General features: G+C 40.7%; 1 protein-coding gene across 5 annotated transcripts in view; it reads left to right on the plus strand.

Moving 5' to 3' along the window:
* The window catches only part of GPAM (glycerol-3-phosphate acyltransferase, mitochondrial), a 32,997-nt gene that overhangs the window by 12,033 nt on the left and 6,502 nt on the right, over positions 1 to 14,462 (plus strand). For all 5 annotated transcript variants that reach the window (XM_033149690.1, XM_033149693.1, XM_033149694.1 and 2 more), the window contains 8 exons: positions 1,259 to 1,358; positions 3,122 to 3,334; positions 3,737 to 3,850; positions 7,352 to 7,443; positions 9,056 to 9,171; positions 10,325 to 10,395; positions 12,706 to 12,970; positions 13,624 to 13,766. In XM_033149690.1, coding sequence (XP_033005581.1) covers positions 1,259 to 1,358; positions 3,122 to 3,334; positions 3,737 to 3,850; positions 7,352 to 7,443; positions 9,056 to 9,171; positions 10,325 to 10,395; positions 12,706 to 12,970; positions 13,624 to 13,766 — 1,114 coding nt within the window. The remainder of the gene's footprint in view (positions 1 to 1,258; positions 1,359 to 3,121; positions 3,335 to 3,736; positions 3,851 to 7,351; positions 7,444 to 9,055; positions 9,172 to 10,324; positions 10,396 to 12,705; positions 12,971 to 13,623; positions 13,767 to 14,462) is intronic.

Below are 14,462 nucleotides of genomic sequence, written 5' to 3' on the forward strand. Positions count from 1 at the left end.
GAATCCAATTAATATGCCAGTAGTGGTCATATTCTTGCATTCTAATTTCATTATTAGCATATCAAAAAACAGTGCTCTCAAACCAGTGAAGGCTTTGACCCCAATCTGTAGTTGCACATAACACTTGGTGTCATCAAAAGGTCATCAAAAGAAGCATTCAGTTATTTAGTGAGCTTCAGAGAGTGTAATTCTTGACTGTGCTTATGGAAACATTACTTCTTCACTTGTATTGTCCTTGCTGGATCAGTGTGTATGTGTCAGTTGATACACTTCAGCATGGTGTGATCACATGCTGCAGGGGCACCGAGTCCATGCTGCTGCAACACAAGTCCAGTTGTGTAAAAATGTAACTTCCTTGATAAAAGCTGTATCAGCAGATACACGTCATGTTTAGATATGCTGTAGTCTGCTTCATGTTCATATATTTATATAACACAAGATAATGTATGTGACACCTTCTAAATATGATTGCGAGTCTTGGTGGTGATATTGTGTCCAATATTATGCATGCTTATTTGGAAACAAGTTTCAGTGAGTTTAGGGACCCAAGTAAGTGTTAATAGGATTTTAATCTCTGAAATGGTAATGATATAGTCAGTAGAAGGGGACACGGGTGGCGCTGTGGTCTAAACCACAGAGTCTAGGGCTTGCTGATCAGAAGGTCGGCGGTTCAAATCCCCGTGACGGAGAATAATTGGTTAGAGTTGCAAACACTGTAAGAATTTTATGTGAAAATTGTGAGCTGCTTTGCTAATTTTCTGTTATCCCAATGCATACCATACTGACATTTTTGTTTGTTACTTCCTTAAATTTTCACCTGTTTACATTCTAAGGCATATGAGGGACTTCAGGCTGAACCAGTAAAGATCTCTAGTACAAGGCAATTTTAATAATGAAATTTAGCCTTTAAGAACAAGTGTCATAGGAAATAATTAGTAAATTGTGTTCTGAAAGTAAAGTTGTTTAAAAACAGCTGGAGCCAAAATTATACCACTTTGAAAAATGTATAGTTTGGTAGTCACCATAAAAGGATTTCTACGAAGCCTGTTGTCCCTAATTTCTGTGTACTGGAGAGCTTGTGCTCATATATGGACAACTGACATTTGTCTGCGGTGCCGCAGAACTTAATGTGTAGCTTTCTCTTGTAGAGAGAACAATCATTGAGTTGTACGGTTGTATCACACTGTGGACACAACAGCCTGTGCTAGTGTTAACATTCTTAGCCTTTTAATAAAAATGGGTATTTCTTTACCCATAGCACTTTGATCCACAAGCTTGGAGGGTTTTTTATACGGAGAAAATTGGATGAGAGGCCCGATGGCCGTAAAGATATTTTGTACAGAACCTTGCTGTATGTGGTATGTATCTTTTTCTTAATTCAAGGCTTATCTCTGCAAAGTATTTGAAAAGCCAGGCCACCATCTCAGACTTGATTGTGGAGTGTGCAGGTTTGTGGCAAGGTTCAACAGTTAAATAGCAAAAGAAAGAAAGAAGAGGTAGCATTTTAAATGTCTTAATACAGTGGAACCCCGGGTTGCGGATGTTCGAGTTAAGAACTTCCGCAACCTGGAAGCGTTTCCGGAGCGCGCGCAATCTGCGTGTGACCCCCGGATGCGCAGGACACTTCTGTGCATTTCGCGTATGCGCAGAAGTGCTCAAATTGCACTACTTCTGGGTTTTCGGGGGGTATTTTGGGTGTTCGCGTTACGCATGCCCGTGTTACGTAGCGCGATCCTGAACGGATTGTGTGCATAACACGGGGTGCAACTGTAATTAGGAATCAGTTGCATCTAAACGTGTGTGGTATAAGATACAGTTGAACAGGGATGGGGAGTCTCTGGCCTTCCATATGTTATTGGAAGTCCAACACCCATTAGGGATGATGGAAATTGTGGTCCAGAGGCATCTGTAAGACTGCATGTTCCAATATGGAATATGGAGGGTGTTCTTCATCTCAGCAGTAGGTGGTGGGCTATACTCCTTCGAAGAAAAAGAATTGGGAATTACTCTGTATATTGTTGTTTATTAATTGCCTTTCACATACCGTACATTTCTTAAGGCAGTGTACAAAATATAATAAAAACCAGTTAGAAATAGAGCAGAAAATAACAGCAAATAACCTTTTAAAAAACAATACAATACAAAGCAAAGCTGTTTTACATAAGTTTGTGACGATGTTGTTAGTATTGTGTGTTGTATGGAACTTCTGCAGAAATGCCTCTACAGTCAAACCTTCCTTGTCGAACGTAATCCATTCTGGAAGACCATTCAACTTCCAAAGCGTTCGACAACTGAGGTGAGGCTTCCGATTGGTTGCAAGAGCTTCTTGCACTCAAGCGGAAGCCATGTTGGATGTTCGGGTTCCAAAAAAATGTTCAAAAACTGGAGCATTTACTTCTGGGTTTTCGGTGATTGGGAGCTGAAACGTTTTAAAACGGAGCTATTCGAGAACCGAGGTTTGACTGTACCTCAGATACTGAAGCACTCGCACATTTGAATACCCTTAATCGGTAGTCCTTTCAGCGGATGTCAAGGACACCTATGAACTTGCAGCACACATTATCCTTCTATGTTACTGTGTAATCCCAATAAAACTAATGGGATCACTGTGCATGGACTAGAATTATATTGTGCAATGCTGGGCTTGGTGCCATCTACTTTGCTAGAAATCCTGTGTAGGTTCTCCAGTATCTGAAGTATTAGAAACTGGTTTAAATTGGGGTGTGTGTGTTTTATACTAGTTCTTCTGTTCCCTGGAAAAAAGTGACTTTCAAAGAAAATAAGGATTGAAAACCTGCTAGTGAATTTGGATGCTCCTGTGAAAAAGCACTCACATCCCTACCTTTAAGAAAGGAAGTGATTTCTGAATAATTGGGAGATTCTTTAGGTATGCAGCAATATAATAGTTTGCAATTACAAAACAACAATATAATTGTTTTACAAATACTTATTGGATTGGAGGATTAGTAGAATTCTGGTGGCTATTGAGCCACAGTACAATGAGGGTGTCAGCAGGAAGAAATAAAAAAAAATGCAGCAAGGGAGGATACTATTACAGATATAAAAGAGGAATGCAAATAACTTGTGTCTGATTTTTGGTTGTTGTTCATTCTTCATTTAGCATATCCAAGAGTTGCTTCGCCAGCAACAGTTCTTAGAGATATTCCTGGAGGGCACACGGTCCCGGAGTGGAAAGACATCCTGTGGAAGGGCAGGCCTTTTATCAGTAGTGGTGGACGCTCTGTATTCAAATGCTACTCCAGACATCCTAATCATACCCGTGGGAATATCCTATGATAGAATCATTGAAGGCCACTACAACAGTGAACAGCTGGTAAAAGTGTTTGGAATGCTGTTGTCCGCTCAGCAGATATTTAGATCACTGTCAGTTGTAACCATCTTGGTGATAAAAATGTGTCCCCTTTGGTCAGAAAACATGGCCTTGGAAACATAAATTGCATGCTGATCTGTGCGAATACTTATTTGTAGCAAGTTGAGATACAAGGAAAAATGACATCTGAATAATGATTTTCATAAACAACATTTGAAATATCCAAATAGATGTCTGGCTTAGAGGAAATGGCCCAAGTGACCACAATGCTTTTTACGATGCTTGAGCTGTTGCCCAAATTTATTTCTGAGCATACTTAGGTGGCTTGGATTTATGAACTTGTTTAATATTAAGTAGCTTTTAGATGCAATTGTTGAACTCCCTTGCTCTCCCAATGTTCCACAGGGGAAGCCCAAGAAGAACGAAAGCCTTTGGAGCGTGGCCAGAGGAGTCTTCCGAATGCTGCGGAAGAATTACGGCTGTGTTAGGGTAGATTTCGCTCAGCCGTTTTCTCTGAAAGTAAGTTCATATAATATGAACATAATTTATTGCAGAGTTACACCTATGGTGATAAAATATTCTTAAGACTATATGTCACTAGGCAAGAAAGAAAAATTGGACTTCATGTGAACTTACGTTCTGTCTTAGTCAGCCTGGCTCAGCGGTCTGTTCAGCTGTGGGTCCTAGTCCATTCAGTGATACCTGTCTCGTTTTCTTGCATGCCTTGTTGGTTCATTGTTCCAGAGCTACCTCTGGGTGTATTTTCCCACATCACCCCTTTCTTACTCATACTGTTTCATTGCACTTTGGTATCTGACCATAAAGTTGCTCCAATGGAGCAGTTTTACCGGCCCACAGATTGAAGCTATCTTTCAATGTGGGGAAGAGAAATGATTGCTTGCCTCCTGATTTCAGAAGAGCTTATGTCTTCTTACAGGAGAACTCATTTTTCTCCATCACTAGGACAGAAATGGAAACTCGTAACCAGTCCAATTTTATACTTGAAATTTTGTCAGGATATATAGCAGGCTGTTAAAAAAAAAGTTTGCAATTTCACGGGGGGGGGGGGGGGATGCATGCATAGGATCTAAAACTGTTGAGTTGTTTGGTTTGGTTGTGTTTGTCACACCCCTACCACAGATTCCATCATACGTGTAACTGTTAGAAGTTTTTAATAGCAATAAAGCTGCTGAAGAATGCAGAGATAAATATTTGATTCTACAGTTAAAATATAATTCACTTACAGCTGAAGGATAACAGCACTTAATATGTACCAACTCTAATAGTACAGAAGAAGAAGAAGGTGTCAAAAAAGGTGCTAATATTACCAGTTCTGCATATCTAGTGTTGTATTCTTTAGCTAGTTTCCAAAAGAGAGATTCCACAGAAGCCGTTGGTCTTACTTCTCCGCTTCTAGCCATAAACCAATTTTGTGTGTGTTGTTGAATTGTACAAATATAATGGTGGATTGGATTTCCAGGGGGCTAATAATAAACAAATTAGAATTCTTAAGTAAAAGGAAATCAGTGGGATGCCAGTCAGGTCATCATGTACTTTTGCTGCCTGAGAAATGTTGGCTCACCAAGGAATGTGGTATGAGCTAAGAAGAAAGTTGCTTCTTGTCACTGTTTCAGCTGGTGGAAATATGCAGGGCACTTCTAATTAAGTTTTATTGCAGCGGTGTTCCTGACAGGTAGCTTTGTATGCATAATTTAGCAAGCCAGTAGAACACAATCCCCTTCTGTGTTCAGAAATTCGAAATAAGTGCATATTGCTTTAATTCCAGTACCTCCTATCATTTACACAGGGATAGCTTCAGAATTTATTTCCTTAATGAGTTCATAAATAAGTCAATTTCACTGAGATAGCAAGGTCTCATATCCTATAATATTAATTACCAGTGGCATATATTTTTTTCTTTTCTATTCTTTATTCATATAAAGGTGTTCTCATAACTTGTTCTGCACTTTAGAAAGCCTTAATTCTATCACAACTCCTACATGCCTAAAATTGGCTTTATCAGCACACCCAGCAAGCTATATATATGTTTCAACCTGTGTGTAGTTGGATATAATGGGTGTTATCCAATGAAGTCCTTCCACTAGCACAAGGGTTTCTTCTTATGCAACAGAACTTCCCTTCCCTTTCCCTCTCCTCTGCCTGCGCATCCTTGTGCCCTCCCCAAATCTGTTCTGGAGGACTGGCTGAAACCCCAGAAGAGATTCAGAAGGACACAGGGGGAGGAGAGGGAGGGGAAGTACACTTTGTAACTATTGCTTCATATCCATGTTCTCTTTTCTTGGATTTACTTGTCTTTTTGCAGTTTGCTTGCCTTTCAGTGTAACCTGTAAAATTTTATCCAGTAGCTTCTTCTTATAGCTGTCCTAGGCCCAAAATCTTAAAACTCTTTCTTTGATCACTTCCATATATGTTCCACTTGCAATTCTGTATCTGTGTTTTCATCCTTGGTGGGTTTAATATATTTTGCAGAAGGGTTACGGCTAGCATATCAATTGACTGACTTGTTAAATATTGTCAATTAACCAGTTAGTTTACTGCCTATTATTTGACTGTGTTCAGATTCTCCATGAAGCCAAAGATCCCACAGTCTGGGTGGCTTCTCTACTTTTACTTATAGTGTCATTTGCTGGCAGGGACAGGACTGAGGGCTGTGATCCCCCTTGTATTACAGTGATTGAGGACAATGCTTTTCCAGCTAGCCACCAGCTGTAACTACAGGCTTCTCTGATCAGAAATGGGAACTTTAGCAGTCATTAGTGGTAAACCTCTTTGCCTTGGACAGCTCACAACTCAGTCTAGTTTCCTGCAGGAACCAGGAAATGTCCCTTTGCCCCATCACCTCTGCAAAGATCCTGTGGCAGATTGGACTTGGATCTGGAAACTATTTAACTTCTGAAACTGCTTAACATCTTTAAAAGTTAATCATCATTGTGAAATTAAACTAGGACGTATATCAAAGCTGTTGATGTTTAAAGTGTGCAAACTTGCAATAAAGGTTAATGCTTTAGAAATATTTGACAATGTTTTCACCAATACTTCTAATGCCCAAGACTTAGATGAAGCTATAGAGCCTTATCTGGAGTAAGATTATATTGTCTTGAATGTGTATCTTCATGATGCAGTACATGCAGTGTTGTGAGAACAAATCTAAATAAGCTGTTTAGTAAAGGCAGCAATAATAGAGGCATTTTGGTTCTTAAAAGCTGTGTTTGCATACATAGTGACCGAACCACTAATAGAGAACCGAACTGTAGTTCTGTTACCACAGATGTGGATCACCATAGCACTTCTCTTCCATCTTTTCAAAGAAGTGTGGTTTTGATGTGTGCAGTGACTTAATACAAACATAATTATGATTTGGAGCATCTTGACTACTATCGTTCCAATGGGTGTCTTTTTATTACCATGTTCTTCTTCTTCATCATATCACCATGTTGTTTCTACTCAACGTTTTAATCAGCACAATAATGCCTCTGGGCTACTCATACTGTTTAGAATATTCATGCAATATTACTTAAATTAAAGACCACTAGTTTTAAATATTTTTTTTCAAAATAGGTTGTCTTTCTTATGGCTGTCATTTTAGCACATACACACACACACACCCTCCTCCTTTTAGCCATCTAAAGAGTTCTTTCCCCTCCAAAAAATTGTGTACTCAGGTGAACTGTCCTGTCAGTTACTTGTGCTTATTAATGTAGATAGAACATAGGGAAGCATGTATACCCAAAAATTGTTACATTCCTCAAAGTGTGTAAACATCAATTTCAATTCTGCTTACTGCTTACAGCTGAATAGCATTGATTAGTTAATGCTAAGGACATCATAGAGGACCAAAGTATATTACCGAAAGTTGCAGCTTCAGCATCTTTTCCTTGAAATCTTAAATACGTTTTCTTTATCCTACTTTTCAAAGCTACTTTCAGTGGTGAGTAAGATGGCTGTTGGGATGCTACATTTTTCCGGGAGAAATACATGAATAACATTGTGTATTTGCAGGAATATTTGGATGGCCAAAGCCAGAAGCCTATGCCTATGCCTATCCCTCTTTCTCTGGAGCAAACTCTCTTACCAGCTGTACTCCCTTCAAGGTAGGACTGAGCTGTGGAATTTGAGCAGTACTGAACAAGTTTACATCAGCCAATGATTATAAGTCTTTGAAATGTTCTCTTGTAGGCTTTGTTGAACTGTAGCAGGTTGAATTTAAACAGATATTATCACAAGATCATAGTGGCCTGGTTCACGTGTGATACTAAGCCTGGCTTAGCAAATGCTAAGGCTTACTGCAAACAAACCACAAGTTGTGCCACAAGCAATCAAACATTGGCTTGTTTCATTAAATAAGTTTCTTCCCAGCCCACCCACTTTCTTGAGTGCCTCTGTGGAGAACTAGTACTGTCACCCCTTTGCCATTGCCTGCCTGCACAAACAGAGCAGGAGATCTCAGAGCTCTTTGGTAAATCTCAGCAGCAGCTGAGCCATACCAACTTCCCTTCCTTTCCCCTACTTAAAGGAACGCCAAGTGTTGATGTTGTAAAGCTCCTTAATCATTTCTGCGCACTGTTCTGCTGAGAGAGGTTTCTTCTCCTATACTCAACACTGGAGCTGGTGTAGTAATTTCCCTCCCTTAAGAGTCAATGGAAGGGATGTTTTTTTAAAAGGAAAAAAGGCATAGAAAGCCTCCATCATCACCTGCTTTAGCCTTAGCTAGTCAGCAGGGTTTGGGATGTGGAATCTCCCACCACCACTGGAATGCTCCTTGCAGTGTTAATCCTAGAATGTCTACTTAGAAGTAAGTCCTGTGGAGTTCAACCGGGCTTTTCCCCAGATAAGTGGGCAAAGGATTGCAGGCTTGGGTTTTAGCCAACAAAGTTGGCCTGTTAGCGACTGGACTTCAGCTTGTGCAACTTGAGTTCCTGTCCCGCATGCTGTCCAGAATCTGTACTGGAGATTCGTCCAATCCTCCAGAGCAGTTTGGGGAGCACGAGAAGAAAGGGAGAAGAAGTCCAGTTGCACAAGAGGAAGCCTTTGCACTAACGAGATGATTTTGTTGGAAGCAATTCCAAGTCATTAATCTTCAGTAATTCATGCCGGTTACGTACTGGATTATAATAGGCAAAGTTGATGGATTGAAAGCTTCTTTCTTGGTTTTTTGCAGCACCTGTTGCAAAAATACACTCATGTATTAAAAGACGACAAGCTTGTGCAGACTTGCTGATATGAGTGAAAAGATGTGTATAAATAAATTTTGGTGCGTAGCTGTCATCCCACCTTTAATGTTACATCATGATGCCTTTGAGTTGTGATACAATCTTGGAGCTGCTATAAGAGTCTAGAATGTCTCTAGGCTAACATGCAACAGCTTAAAGATTCGAGTAGTTGTAGAAAGATTCACCAGTAAGTGTGTGTGAGAACTGGGAGAGCACTAGTGGCAGACAGTAGTGGACATATCCTGTGGCTTGTTTTTACATATTGATGCTTCTTGGAGCCTAAAGCAGCTTTCAGGTAGTTTTGCAGGTGTCTCCCTTCTAAGCATCTTACAAACATGATCTTAAGCAGTCAAATAGTAGGAGGAATTCTAGCCTACACTCAAATACACAAGACGTCATTACTGAAATATTTTTGTGCTTTGAGCCTACGAGATGTCATAATTTATCTTAGAACTGTAAGCATAAATAATCTTTGTATGTTTACTTTCTTTAGACCTAATTATGTGGTAGAAGAAGGTACAGGGGCTGCACTTCCTGATTCCAGGGATTTATCCTGTGAACCATTGAGAAGACAGTTAATCGCTAACTTGGCAGAGCACGTAATGTTCAGTAAGTAGCTGTTAAAGTTCAGATATGACTCTCTGCTTCCATTATGCTTTTATATATGGCAGGGCATTCCTCTTTCTGTACCCTGTGCCCTTGTTATTCTCAAAAACAATTTACATTTTATCTTTTGAAGGGTCTTATTTTGAATGGGCCTCTTAGTCAGGCTTTTATTTCACCTGCTAGTCCTGAGGCAAATAGTGACCTCCTTTTGCTGTGGTGGTTTACTTTCATCTTTTGCACCTGCAATACTTCAATATAGGAAGCAACCCAGATGTTGTGGGAACACCACATCTGAATTACTTGTGAATGGGTAATGGGTAAATAGAGTAACCCTGAAGATAATTATCTACTGCAGATACCTTAAAAAAGAGAAGAAATTGAGTGCACGCATGCATTGCAACCCTGTACAGGTATACTCAGATCCATTCAGTTAAGTGGGGCTCACTGCCAGGTAAGTGGGTATAGGATTGTACCCTAGGTAACCAGAGTTGTTAAAAAATAAATACCCTAGTTCTGCTTGATGTCTCTTAGTGCTGGAAAAAAGTAAATTATACAAATGTCCACAGTGAAGTTTATACCAGTGTGGAAAGGAGCTGTCAGTAGAGCCAATTGTATATAGCAGGGTTGGGGAGCCTGTGACATAGCCCTATGCCTAATTTCATTTGGTAAGGAGGTGGAAAATGGAGTTGAACAAAGGGTGGGGTTGAAAAAAGAACTGGAGGAAGAAGAATTGAGAAAAGCCCTCTGCAAGTGATTGGTTGAGGCCTGGCAAGAGCAATAGGCCCCTTTTCTAGCACCCCACCGGAAGGGTGGGGGGCATAGAGTATGAGAGAGAGAGAGGGGGGGGGAGTTGTCCCATCTCTTCTGGCCCTGCCCACCTCCAGCAGATTAGCTTTGAGGAAATGCAGCCCTTGAGAAAGAAAATGCTGCGTGCTCCTAGCTTTGAAAAAAATAAGTCACAGTTGAAGTTCAGTTGGCTTTCTTTCTGACCAGTCTCGTGCACTGCGCTGTCGAATATGTGAAGTGATAAAATCACAAAAGATTGCTGTTTGTGGTTCATTGACGGCTAATGTTTTTGTTCCAAGTTGCCTTCTACGCACTTCAGTTGCATGACAAAAGTGCCTGCATAGCTTTATTTTGTTTTGTTTGCTTTTAGCTGCTAACAAGTCATGTGCTGTGATGTCAACACACATTGTTGCCTGTTTGCTGCTCTACCGACACAGGCAGGTAAGGCTGCTGTGCTTCTGCATCTCTGAACATCTCTCTTGACGACAGCTTTTAAATGTCAGGGATGCTTAGCATATCCTGTATCCTTGTAATCCACGTTGTATCCTGCTTACTGCTAGGGTAGGAGGTGTCAAAACATTCGCCCGAGTCCCATGCAAACTGGCCAGCTAGACAGGCTGTGGATCCCATTCTGTTGTTGTTGTTGTTGTTGTTTGAATGTTCTGAATTGGTCATAGTCATCTCATGAAGATCAATCTTGTTAGTAGTTACTGGATGCCAGCATTATGTCAGCAGCACTATGTGCACAGGTTCCTTTCTAGATCCTCGTGCATTTAGGGCAAAGGTCTGCAGGGGGTTTCTAAACCTGAAGTTTCTAATTCTTCCACAGAATTTGTTTAGAACCCCCCTGTAGACCTTTTCAAGAAATATGCAGTGACGGAGGGGCTTTCAAGTGCATCCTGCCCCAATCCACAACTTTAGCCCCCAGAGCTTACGTATCCTGTAAAAAGGTATAGGTAAAGGACCCCTGACAGTTAAGTACAGTCGCGGACGACTCTGGGGTTGCGGCACTCATCTTGCTTTACTGGCCGAGCGAGCAAATGTTTGTGTGCAGACAGTTTTTCTGGGTCATGTGGCCAGCATGACTAAGCCACTTCTGGCGGAACCAGAGCAGCGCACAGAAATGCCATTTACCTTCCCGCCGGAGTGGTACCTATTTATCTACTTGCGCTTTGACGTGCTTTCGAACTGCTAGGTTGACAGGAGCTGGAACCGAGCAACAGGAGCTCACCCCGTCGTGGGGATTCGAACTGCCGACCTTCGATCGGCAAGCCCTAGGCTCAGTGGTTTAGACCACAGTGCCACCCTACTCTTAAATTTTGTGCTACTCTGATTTCTTTCACTTCTTATCCTGTCTTGCGTAGTATAACATGTAATCTGCTCATCATACCTTTCCCTTAGACATTGTGAGGGAGAATGCAATGCATATTCAGGGGCGATAACTGTGTGTTTAGTTGATCCAATGGAAAGGAGCAATTCTCATAGGAGAAAATGCTATTTGAATAGTTTAAGATTACGCAAAAGGTCAGCTTGCTGGCATTTGTAACAATGGCTCAGATATTTAAGGCTAACAAGTGAATGTTACTTCTGTGGAAGCCGTTACAAAAATGACGAGTTGCTCATGACCGGGGTGGAACACACCATATTGGTCCAGGGCAGTGGTTCTTAAGCATTTCAGAAGGTGTATTCATTGGTGCTGTGGAATTTATCTGTAACTTCTTCATTAAGCATTGCTGCTGCAGTGTTTCTTGGAAATTACTTTAAGCCAGATGTGAAGAACCTTTGGCCTGCCAGATGTTGCTGTGCTACAGCTCCAATCATCACTAGGCCAAATGTTCCCCACTCCTGCTCTAGGCAGCCTTAAAGGTTTCTTTAACATGGTGACACAGGCTGGGTGTGACTGTAAGACTCAGTTTCTCGTAGTAAAGAGGTGACCAAAAATAAAAATTAAAAAATGCTGACATAAAGTATGCGCTAGAATTGAGTCCAGTTCATGCATAATGTTGAACTGAGAACAATTTTGACCTTTTATTTATATTATTGATATGGATATGATACAGTAGAATAGAGTAGCCCAGCCTAAATTAGCTGAAAAGGGTTTGGAAACATCTCCAAGTGCCTAGACCAGGGCTCACTGATACTTTGTCACTCATAAAGGCTGTCACTGGTGCCTCTGGGCAGATGTGCCAGACTCTAGCCCTCCCTGAAAGAAAGTTGTAGAGTAGGTGTCTCCTTAGAGATTTCTGTAAAATGAGAGTGAGTGTGGTGTTGCCACTTTGTGTATATTTTTCCTGGCACTGAGGAATGCTCCCTGTTGCTATTACACAGCAAAAGTGTGAGTTTGTGTTTGTGTGTGTGTGCATGCACAAAATCAGTATTGTGTGATCTCCACAATCAGGAGCAGGAGTACACAGCTGACTTCCGATGGTAAGCATAAGGTTCTCTGGGAAGATTGTGTTTCTAACTCTGTGTTACACCTGCCCTTCTATGGGAAGCATTTTGTGTGGTGCCACAACCTCCCACTAGCAAATATTTTGTGATTGGATCTCCCAGCACACTCTTAAAATTCAAAATGTGCTCCCAAGTCCATAAAGGTGGGGGACACGCAGTCCTGGAAGGTTGGAGCCAATTAGTAATTCAAATACATGGATTTTGAAAACTTGAGGTATAGATAATGGAGTTTTCTGCATTCTTAAAATGCATTTTATAAAAAGATGCACTGTCTTGGATCTTTTGGTTGATTTTCTGCAGGGAATTGATCTTTCCAAGCTGGTTGAAGATTTTTTTTCCATGAAGGAGGAGGTTCTGGCTCGGGACTATGACTTGGGATTTTCAGGGAATTCTGAAGATGTTGTCATGCATGCCATCCATTTGCTGGGGAACTGTATAACTATCACAAACACCAGCCGAAACAACGAGTTCTTCATCACACCCAGCACATCCATTCCTACTGTCTTTGAACTCAACTTCTACAGCAACGGGGTACTGCATGTCTTCTTCAAAGAGGCCATTGTTGGTATGTTCCAAAGCCGAACTAAGAAATTATGAGTTCTGCACTTGATAGAGCAATGCCTACATTTCATATACTGTAGTGATTGCTGCTGCAAGGATTATTGATCTATCTGTCATTTGAAAGGCAGTGTAGTGTCTTCTCAAGGCAGTGAATAATTTTAAAGGTGTGAATAGCACATTTTCTTCCTAGTTTCCTTCCCTCTTCTGCACATTGTCCTAATTTCAAAATCTATTGTATTTTGATCTTATTTTGCAAGAATTGTTTGCGTTTTTTTATTCAGTGGTATCAGTCAGTTTTATTACGGCAAAAGCCAGCAGCACAGAAAATCATAAACCTAAACTGAGAAAAATCGGCAACAACATCACCAGAGATAAAACAATTACACAAAGGAACTTTACAATGTGTTATTCAATAAAAGAGATTTACGCTTCTCAATAACTAAAGTGCAGAATTTAGCCACATCATATGATACTAGACTTGAAGAATCCTCCAGAAGATATTTTCGTAAAAATTCGGGGAAGGAATCCAAATAGTGTTGTAAGGGTGTGGTTTTATTTTTTATTTAAAGCTTACCATTTTACGAATTGTTTGAAGCAGATTTTGAGTTGATTTGTTTTTAAAGGTAACTGTTTATGTGTTTTTTCTTTCCACTTCAGCTTGTAGCCTCCATGCTATACAGAATAAAAGGCATAGAAATGGCATCAACGGAATCCCACCAAACATGATCAGTCAGGAACAACTGGTCCGAAAAGCTGCCAGCTTGTGTTACTTGCTCTCCAATGAAGGCACTATTGCCCTGGTAGGTTTGGGGTGTGTGTGTCAGAAACCAAGTGCTTTGCTGCTACCGCCACATGCCGTTTATACGGTGTTAAGGTGTTCAACGGCAGTTAGAGGTATATCTCAATTCTTAAAACTCTTTGAAAACCTGAAAGGCAAAATGAAAGCAGGAAAAATCTAAGGCTCCTAGTAGTAAACAAAGAAAGTTTGACACGTGTTGCACAAGGAGGCAAGCAGAATTATGAAAACAGCTGCATATGGTGGAATATATACATTGCTTTTTTATAGAAAGATAGGTGCCGGTATTCACCATACGCTTTTTAACAACAACTAAAAGAGGTGCCGGTACTATGTACCCTTGGGTACCCCCTACCCCCGGGGGGAGACCTGAGAATATATGTGAAATGTTGAGCTGAATGCGTAGGATAGAAGAAACTGGGAAGCGCAGTATGGAAAAATAGGAGATTGCATTAACAGTGAACTCATGTATTTGATGAACAATATACTTGTTGGGGGGTAAAAAGTGGCAGGGAATGAGGACTCGAGAATAAAGACTGTGTTTGGGTTAGAATGGCTATCATAGCAATGGCTTTGATTTCATGAAATAGGAAAATGCCGGAGAAAATATAAAAGCAAGACAGTCCTTGTAAAAAATAGCCACAACTCCTCCCCCCACCTGCCCCTCACCTCTTAATTATTTGGGGTACTTGGAGAGCTT

Source organism: Lacerta agilis, chromosome 5 (assembly GCF_009819535.1).
Source record: "Lacerta agilis isolate rLacAgi1 chromosome 5, rLacAgi1.pri, whole genome shotgun sequence".
NCBI lineage: Eukaryota > Metazoa > Chordata > Lepidosauria > Squamata > Lacertidae > Lacerta > Lacerta agilis.